The sequence below is a fragment of the Manis pentadactyla genome, chromosome 4 (genome assembly GCF_030020395.1).
Source record: "Manis pentadactyla isolate mManPen7 chromosome 4, mManPen7.hap1, whole genome shotgun sequence".
In the NCBI taxonomy this organism is placed as follows: Eukaryota; Metazoa; Chordata; class Mammalia; order Pholidota; family Manidae; genus Manis; species Manis pentadactyla.
In genome coordinates, this window is record NC_080022.1 from 8,037,045 (window position 1) to 8,046,838 (window position 9,794).

The 9,794-nt window shown below is 40.2% G+C and overlaps 1 protein-coding gene across 8 annotated transcripts; it reads left to right on the plus strand.

Moving 5' to 3' along the window:
• The first annotated feature begins 1,534 nt into the window (after positions 1–1,534).
• Positions 1,535–9,702, plus strand: TARDBP (TAR DNA binding protein). Of its 8 annotated transcripts, XR_008996892.1 has the most exons (9): positions 1,535–1,685; positions 2,630–2,878; positions 4,321–4,484; positions 5,050–5,190; positions 5,787–5,957; positions 6,341–6,467; positions 7,413–7,552; positions 8,522–8,555; positions 9,322–9,702. XR_008996892.1 is itself a non-coding variant. In XM_036925194.2 (7 exons), exons 2-7 carry the CDS (start codon positions 2,641–2,643, stop codon positions 7,466–7,468), a joined length of 897 nt encoding a protein of 298 aa, XP_036781089.1. In that variant the 5' UTR covers positions 1,535–1,685; positions 2,630–2,640; the 3' UTR covers positions 7,469–8,264. The 8 variants fall into 8 exon arrangements, 2 of the variants coding, with proteins under 2 accessions (XP_036781089.1, XP_036781088.1); XR_008996890.1 differs by having other exon boundaries at positions 8,522–9,702; XR_005032614.2 differs by lacking the exons at positions 8,522–8,555; positions 9,322–9,702 and adding an exon at positions 8,285–8,404.
• The last annotated feature ends 92 nt before the right edge of the window (positions 9,703–9,794 follow it).

A 9,794-nucleotide genomic window follows, 5' to 3' on the forward strand; every position in this document is an offset into this window, starting at 1 on the left:
TCAATTTAAGTATAGTTGATATATGATATTATATTGGTTTCAGGTGTACAACATAGTAAGTTGACAATTATATACATTACTAAATGCTCACCATAAGTGTAGCTACTATCTGTGACCATACAGTACTATTGACTGTATTCCCTATGCTGTTAATAAATTAGTCATTTATTTTATGATTGGAAGTTTGCACCTCTTTACCTCCTTCTCATATTTCACCCATCCCCCTTCCCCTTCCCCTGTGGCAACCACCAGTCTGTTCTATGTGGTTATGAGTCTACTTTTGTTTTGTTTGTGTTCATTTGTTTTATTTTTTAGATTCCACATGTAAGTGAAGTCATACAGTATTTGTCTTTCTCTGACTTAGTTCACTTAGCACAATACCCTCTAGATTCCTTCCATGTTGCTGCAAATGGCAGTTTCATTCTTTTTTATGGACAAGTAATATTCCACTGCATATATGTACCCCTTCTATGCATTCACCTTTTAACAGACACAGGTTTTATCCATATCTTGGCTATTGTAACTAATGCTGCAATAAACATAGGAGCGCATGTATCTTTTTGAATTAGTGATTTTGTTTTCTTCAGGTAAATTCTCAGAAATGGAACTACTGAGTCCTATGGTATTTCTAGTTTTCTGAGGAACCTCCATACTGTTTTCCATAATGGCTGCACCAATTTACATTCCCACTAGCAGTGCAGGAAAGGTTTCCTTTTCTCCATATTCTCACAAACACTTGCTATTTCTTTTTTTGATACTAGCCATTCTGACTGGTGTGAGGTGGTATCTCATTGTTTTGATTTGCATTTCCCTGATGATTAATGTTGAGCATCTTTCCATGTGCCTGTTGGCCATCTGTACGTCTTCTTTGGAAAATGTCTACTCAGGTCCTCTGTCCATTTTTTAAATTGGATTATTTGGATTTTTGGTGTTGAGTTGTATGAGTTCATTATACATTTTGATATGATATTCTTCATAGGATATATCATTTGCAAATGTCTTCTCCCTTTCAGTAGGAGGCCTTTTCATTTTGTTGATGGTTTCCTTTGCTGTAAAGAGCTTTTTAGTTTGATGTAGTCCCACTTGTTTATTTTTGCCTTTGTTTCCCTTGCCTGGAGAGACATGTTCAGAAACACACTACTAACAGGCTGAATTTTTAGACAAAGGTCCTGGTTTCCCCAGCCAGGTGGTCAGCAGGGGCGGGACCCCCCTCGCCCCGCCCCCACCGGGCCCGCCCACCGGGCCCAGCCCTGCCCCTGCGCTAGTCTCGCGCACCTTGAAAGTGCGCGAGATTCGGGGGAGACCCAGGACTGACGGTCGGTCCGGCGGAACCATCTGCTACGCTACGTGGGGAGAGTTAAGAGCCCAAGTACCCACATTTTTTCAATTTTTAACTTTCCAGACCTTAGGTGCGGGCCTTGTTTTAGCCTTCACTTCCGCTCCGGGCTCACAGTCCCAGCAGAGACTCCCAACCCTCTGGGTAGGGGGTTATTAAGTGTCCGTGCGGGGCTCTCCCCCTCTAGGCGGGGAGCCGGTGGGAGAGGACGACGGCCGGCGGGGCGGGAGGTGCGGGGGCTGGAGGCGGCCCTAGCGCCATTTTGTGGGAGCGAAGCGGTAGCTGGGCTGCCCGTGGATCCCTCGCTCCGTCAGTGTCCCTGTCGGGCTCCCCAGCAGCGGCCTAGCGGGTGAGTGGCGGACGCTTCTCACTGAGGATGCGCTGTGTGCCCCTGCTCCCGCCTCGGCGGCCTGGGAAGGGAGCCGCGGGCCCGGGCCTGCTTCGCTCTGCCCGAGCGGGCTCGCGCGGGAGCGCCGTTAGGGCCTGGCGCGGGGGGAGGCCGCCGAGCCGGGCAGCCCGAGGCCGAGGTTGGCCTGGCGTCCGCGCCCGGTCGGTGTTTGGTGCCTCCGGTACCTTGCACCGGGGGACACTGCCAGCCTAGGCCTCGTCCCTGCGGCCCCACCCCGGGCAGCGCTTAGAAACCCCTCCCTCGGCCGGCACGCACTGGCTTCTGGGAGGCGGCGGCCCGCGTCGCGGAGGACCTGTTACCGCCGGCCTCGCGAGCCAAGTTTGGGAGCCCCCGGAAGTCCCCAAACGTGAACAGAAGAACTTGTCCCCTGTTCTCGTCACCTAGTTCGCTGCTCGTATTCCGTGCTCAAGACTCCGCTTCAGCATCGCTATCTTAGGAAAATGCACTTTGACCTCCACACACGCCTCAGCCCGCTTAGCTTTTCTCCGACTCCCAAGATAATTTCTTTGTAATAGCATGTGTCAGGGCTAATAAAATAATTACTGTTTGCTATCTTTCTCTTAACCCCGCCGCCCCCACCTTGCAACCAGCATGCCGCCTGGGTCTAACTGGCTTTAGTTACAGTTGCTTCACCTGATTTTAAGTAGGCGCTCAGCAAATGTTTATTGGATAAACTTAACCCAGGTAACACAAGTTGATAGGAGCCACCATCCTTGCCTTTGCCTCCTCTTTTTTTCGGGAATAACCAGCACGTTTAAGGAGCAAACAGCAAGAATTTTCCTGGGTATCAGAACATTAACATGGTAGTGGTATTAGTCAGTTGATTATAAAGAAACAATTACTTCGACACAGTGTGGGTCATGCCTATCTCTTTTCCCTTTAAGGAAAATAAAAGATGTCTGAGTATATTCGGGTAACTGAAGATGAGAATGACGAGCCCATTGAAATACCATCAGAAGACGACGGAACAGTGCTGCTGTCCACAGTTACAGCCCAGTTTCCGGGAGCGTGTGGGCTGCGCTACAGGAATCCAGTGTCTCAGTGTATGCGAGGTGTCCGGCTGGTGGAAGGAATTCTACACGCCCCCGATGCTGGCTGGGGGAATCTGGTATATGTTGTCAACTATCCCAAAGGTTTGTTGTTGTTTGGTTTTGCAATAATGCCGAAGTATAGTTGGGTTCATGGCTCACATTAAGACATTTTTCATGACAAACCGTCTCCTGTACCCAATTGTTTCTTTAAACATTACTGTTAGACTAATTGGGAAGACCACTAGTCTTAAGTGCATGAAATTTGGAAATTATGTAACACTTTAAAGGCACCTAATAATCTGGATAGATGCTCTCAAGTTAATGCCAAATTTAGGGAATTACTAAGAATGAAATTTTATCAGCCTGTTGTGTATGTACTTCTGAAGTACCCTAATATTTTGACTTGGTCTTTGCCCTTGTAGGATTAGATCCTTCATTCAGCTAATCTGACGACGTCTTTTTCCCCTTCAGTGAACACCAATTGCAGTACCCCAAGTTTTGAGTTAGTGCAGTCCTAATTAGGATTTCCGGTTCTGGTTTTACTGCCTCTTAATCACTATCCTAGAAGGAAACATTAAGAAGTGTGGGGAGGAAATACATTTTAGCACTAGGCACTTGTGCTAGTTAATAGTATCTGTGTTGTACCTTTATTATAACAATGTTGCATCTAAGTCCCTCTTACTTGATCAGTATGCAAGACATTGACTTCCACATGAAGAAAATTTTTAATAGTGTCACCTGGGTTTTTTTTTAGAAGCTGTTTCTTGAGCAGTGGATTTCATATTTGCCCAAATTTAAAATGTCATTTAGGTAACGATGTGTAAGTATAGGTTTATCAGTTGTAACAAATGTACCACCTGGGTGGGCAATGTTGACAACAGGAGACTTCAGGTGTGGCTATCGAGGATATGTGGGAAATCTATACCTTTCCCTAAGTTCTGCCGGGAACCTAAAATTGCTCTAAAAGATGGTCTTTTTTACAATGTTTAGATCCTTTTTAACAAACACAGTTTTTGTTTTTTTTAAATAACCCAAGGTTTTCGTTTCTTTACAAAATTAAAGTGAGTTCATTGTTGTAAGTATGACAAAGAAACAAAGAAGTTGAAATACCCTTAAATCAACAGCTGAATATAAGTTGCTAATTTTTTGGTATAAAGTTTTAGGCATTAAAATAATATAGCATATAATCACAAAGATAGTATCACACTGTTTACTAATCTTTTTTTTTCCTCCTTGATATATTTCAAGCCAAAGTGAAGTGGAGTTATTTTTGTTTTTGCTTTGAGAGGGGAGAACATACATTGTAATTTTGAGATAATTACAGAACCAGAGGTGGGAATCGCTGGATTTGCACCAGGAAAGCACCTCAGCCATTCATTCAATCCTTCATTCTGTCTTTGAGAGTTAATGTCACCCTTTGCCAGAAGTTTCAGTGTCTTACTGTTCTTAGAACCTTTTTGCTTTTCATTTCTAGATGTAGGAGGTAATGTGTTTTAAGAATATTAAGTGAAGAGTTCTGAAAAGTTTCTGTGCATTTTGTGCAGATAACAAAAGAAAAATGGATGAGACAGATGCTTCCTCAGCAGTGAAAGTGAAAAGAGCAGTTCAGAAAACCTCTGATCTAATAGTGTTGGGTCTCCCGTGGAAAACAACTGAACAGGATCTAAAAGAATATTTTAGTACCTTTGGAGAAGTTCTTATGGTTCAGGTAAACTTTGACTTCATTTAACAGTTTTCTCCAGTGAATGACCACCCACAATTCCTATTCTTTTAATCATACTGCCTTTTATGTTTAGCAGACAATGTTTTTGTTACATGTGTATAGCAGGGGGTGCTGAAAAAATATTTGACTTAATGCTACTACTTCCTTTTACAAGTATACCATTTATTTTTGCCTTTGATGTAAAATCCTACTTTTGCATAAAGGCTTAAGGGAAGGTGGTGACACCAGTTTTTTTCTTTACATTGATTTATATTGATGGGAGATAAAAAAATTTTCTGCTTTTTACATTTAATTAAGGATTTGTAAATACCAAGTCTGGTTTATCTTTGCATTTTAAGACATTTTGTAAAGTCCTATTATATAAATGTTTTACTCTACTGTTACCATAATCTGGATTCAAGATTTACCCTCCTATTGATTTTACCTCAAAATAACTTGGTTTAAGTTTTGATCAAGCCCCACTGCATTTAATTGAGACCATTCAGATTGTCATGGAACTCTGATTTGGTTATATGTGTATGTGGTTTTAGTAAATTTAATTTTTTTCTAGGTCAAAAAAGATATTAAAACTGGCCATTCAAAGGGGTTTGGCTTTGTTCGTTTTACGGAATATGAAACGCAAGTGAAAGTAATGTCACAGCGACATATGATAGATGGACGATGGTGTGACTGTAAACTTCCTAATTCTAAGGTACTTTGCTCTTTTTCCTCTGCTTTGGGAATTTTTGCTGACAAAATTAGAAGATCCTATGAAATATGAAGCATACATGGAAAAGGTGGTGCTGGCAGAGTGTGCTCTTGAATCTTTTAATTTAGGACCTTAGTGCGTGCTGAATATTTTGTTTGTTTGATATATTTAGTTTATTGCCCCTCCAAATTAAAACTTGGTTTGTTTTCTTTTTCTTTCTGTCTGGTTATTTCCAGCAAGCTGACATTTTCTTACATGGTTATGTTAAAATGCCAATCAGAGTACATTAATCTTGCTACAGAGGCCTGACTTGTTCCAAACAGGTCAGACTGACTGACTTGGAACATGATCATCATCTTTGCCAGGATATTCTCAGTCACTGCCTTTGTTTAATCCTCATATACTTCTAAGAACTTTAAAATTTAAAATTTTATTTTTCATTGAAGTCTTGAAAGAGAAGTACTAATGCAAAAAAAATGAATATACCTACTTTTTAATGACGAATGTAAAAGATAGATTTGGTACATTCTCTGCCATAATGCCCTTTTCATTGCCCATAAAATACTTCTCATGTTTTTCCTTCCTTTCCATTTGTCCAGCAAAGCCCAGATGAGCCTTTGAGAAGCAGAAAGGTGTTTGTGGGGCGTTGTACAGAGGACATGACTGCTGATGAGTTGCGGCAGTTCTTTTGCCAGTATGGAGAAGTGGTAGATGTCTTCATTCCCAAACCGTTCAGGGCTTTTGCCTTTGTTACATTTGCAGATGATCAGGTATTTTTCTCTTTAATAATTTTGTCCCATCTAATTAGGTAATTTCTCTTGCACTTTTCCCATCGAGCTAATTGCTGTCCTTAGCTAAGCTTTCTGACCTTGTAAGCTGCGTGTTTTATGATCCTAGTTATTTGTAATAAACCCTTTAGTATTTTCCAGTATATGGCATTTAACTGGGAGTGTAATGTATCTTTTGAAAACAAACTGGAACATCCTTGTTGCCATTATTGAAGCTAAAGGCTATTTTATGGATTTAAATGAAATGAGCATTCATTGTTTATTTTTCCTCCAGCTTAAATAATGGCTTGAATCTAAGTTTTATTACTGCTTTGAGATATGAGTCAATGTTTAATCTTCTTTATTTACATCCTTATTTCTTATAGGTTGCCCAGTCTCTTTGTGGAGAGGACTTGATCATTAAAGGAATCAGCGTACATATATCCAATGCTGAACCTAAGCACAATAGCAATAGACAGTTAGAAAGAAGTGGAAGATTTGGTGGTAATCCAGGTGGCTTTGGGAATCAGGGTGGATTTGGTAACAGTAGAGGGGGTGGAGCTGGCTTGGGAAATAATCAAGGTAGTAATATGGGTGGAGGGATGAACTTCGGTGCTTTCAGCATTAATCCTGCAATGATGGCTGCAGCTCAGGCAGCCCTACAGAGCAGCTGGGGTATGATGGGCATGTTAGCCAGTCAGCAGAACCAGTCAGGCCCCTCGGGTAATAACCAAAGCCAAGGCAACATGCAGAGGGAGCCAAATCAGGCCTTTGGTTCTGGAAATAACTCTTACAGTGGTTCAAATTCAGGTGCAGCAATTGGTTGGGGATCAGCATCAAATGCAGGGTCAGGCAGTGGTTTTAATGGGGGCTTTGGCTCAAGCATGGATTCTAAATCTTCTGGCTGGGGAATGTAGACAAAAGTTTTGGTTGGTGGGTATAGACTGGTGGGAATTCAAATTTTTCTAAACTCATGGTAAGTATATTGTAAAATACATATGTACTAAGAATTTTCGAAATTGGTTCAGTGTGGAGTATATTCAGCAGTATTTTTGACATTTTTCTTTAGAAAAAGAGGAAGAGCTAAAGGAATTTTCTAAGTTTTGTTACATAAAGGGTTGAAATATTGAGTGTTTGAAAGTGAACTGCTGTCTGCCTGATTGGTAAAAACCAACACACTACAATTGGCATCAAAAGGTTTCTCCTGTAATTATTTTATCCCTGGACTTGTCAAGTGAATCCTTTGCATGTTCAAAATGGAAACCATTGATTAGAAATACATTCTTTTCTCCTTGTTTTAATTTGAACCCCACCATATGGATTTTTCCTTAGGAAAATCTCCTTTTCAGAGATCATGGTGTCACAGTGTTTAGTTCTTTTGTTTTTGTTTGTTTTTTTTAACACTGTCTCCCTTCATGTGCAAAAGTACAATATGAAGCCTTCATTTAATCTCTGCAGTTCATCTCATTTCAAATGTTTATGGAAGAAGCACTTCATTGAAAGTTGTGCTGTAAATACTCTGCCATAGGAATACTTCTGTCTACATGCTTTCTCATTCAAGAATTCGTCATCACGCCTCACAGGCTGCGTCTTTGACGGTGGGTGTCCCATTTTTATCCGCTACTCTTTATTTCATGGAGTCGTATCAACGCTATGAACGCAAGGCTGTGATATGGAACCAGAAGGCTGTTTGAACTTTTGAAACCTTGTGTGGGATTGATGGTGGTGCCGAGGCATGAAAGGCTAGTATGAGCGAGAAAAGGAGAGCGCGTGCAGAGACTTGGTGGTGCAAAATGGATATTTTTTAACTTGGCGAGATGTGTCTCTCAATCCTGTGGCTTTGGTGAGAGAGTGTGCAGAGAGCAATGATAGCAAATAATGTACGAATGTTTTTTGCATTCAAAGGACATCCACATCTGTTGGAAGACTTTAAGTGAGTTTTGTTCTTAGGTAACCTACGTTAGTTGAATGTGTTAAGTGAAACGATACTTGTATTTCCCCTACCCCTTTGTCAACTGCTGTGAATGCTGTATGGTGTGTGTTCTCTTCTGTTACTGATCTGTAAGTGTGGTCACGTGAACTGAAGCTGATGGGTTGAGAACATGGACTGAGCTTGTGGTGTGCTTTGCAGGAGTACTTGGAAGCAGAGTTCACCAGTGAGCTCGGGGTGTCTCACAGAAGGGTGGAAGTTCTAATGTCTGTTAGCTACCCATAAGAATGCTGTTTGCTGCAGTTCTGTGTCCTGTGCTTGGATGCTTTTTATAAGAGTTGTCAATGTTGGAAATTCTTAAATAAAACTGATTTAAATAATATGTGTCTTTGTTTTGCAGCCCTGAATGCAAAGAATTCATAGCAGTTAATTCCCCTTTTTTGACCCTTTTGAGATGGAACTTTCATAAAGTTTCTTGGCAGTAGTTTATTTTGCTTCAAATAAACTTATTTGAAAAGTTGTCTCAAGTCAAATGGATTCATCACCTGTCATGCATTGACACCTGATGCCCAGACCTAATTGCTATTTGTTCTTGCATTGTCCAAAGTGAAAAGTTTTTTTTTCTTTTTAAATCTAGTTTTTAATAAGTCTGGGTGACCACACCTAAAATGGTAAGCAGTACCCTCCAGCTTTTTCTTAGTGCCTCTGTGCATTTGGGTGATGTTCTATTTACATGGCCTATATAAATCTCCATTGGGAAATCACGCCTTTGAAATACTCTTATTTGGGGGAATGGGCAAACAATGTTAATTATTTTCAAATGCTTTGTAGCAAAGCATATCAATTGAAAAGGGAATATTCACCTTACTAGTTCGGGATTTGAAAAGTGGAATTAATTGCAGTAGGGATAAAGTAGAAGAAACCACAAGTTATTTTGTGCCTGAAATCCATTAAGAAGCCTGATAGCTTTAAGAAGTAGCAGGGTGGGTTGTCTGTGGAAGTGTTAAGTGGGCTTCATCCTTCAGATGTGGGGGAATACAGTAATGTTGAATAAAATCGTTTACAGAACTCAGATTAGACTCTCACAATGCGTTGTTAAGTGTGTAAGCAATAATATATTGATTATTGTACTTTTTATGTAACTACTGCTACTGTGAGAGTTGAGCTCATTTTCTAATGAAAGAATGTAAGTTTTTGTGTTGATAGTTTACCTAATGCCCTTATCTCATTAGATTATGATAAATAGGTTTGTCATTTTGCAAGTTACGTGTTTTAAACTTTGATAAACAAAGTCCTTTATAGATTTGTGATCACCACGTTTCATTATTCAGTTTCTTCTGTAAAAGGATCTTATGTTTTTAATTTTATTTCTTATTTTTTTTGCATCTAAATTGCATGATTTCCAAAATCCTGTACCATCTGAATTTTGCATTTTAGCACTTGCACTATTACTCAGCAGGAGTAACATGATAACACTTAAAATGGTATTCGGGGACCTCCAAAGACTAAACTGACAAGCCATCAAGGAGCCCAGGGGTAAGTTAACTTGTCAATGGCATGGTTTTAATTATTTATTTACCCTCGTGTAAATATAGTTACCGGTCTTAGAAGGCTCTCAGTGTTGAGTAGCCTTCTGTTAACATGTTTGTGGTACTACCTAGCTATGGGTATTTTAATTCTACCCTTAAAAAAAAAAATCAAAGTTCAGAAGTAAACTATTTGGCAAAGATTTGTTTTTAAAGTCTATTTGGTCATAATGCATTCATTCTAAAAAAAATCTTTTGAACCAGTTGAATAAAAATTTTTGTTGCCACCACAGTTTAGTGTCTGGAGTCTTACTGGGAAAAGTTTCTTTTTTATATGTGACAAAGATACTGGAAAGTCACCTTTGAAAAGTGAGTCTTAATTAG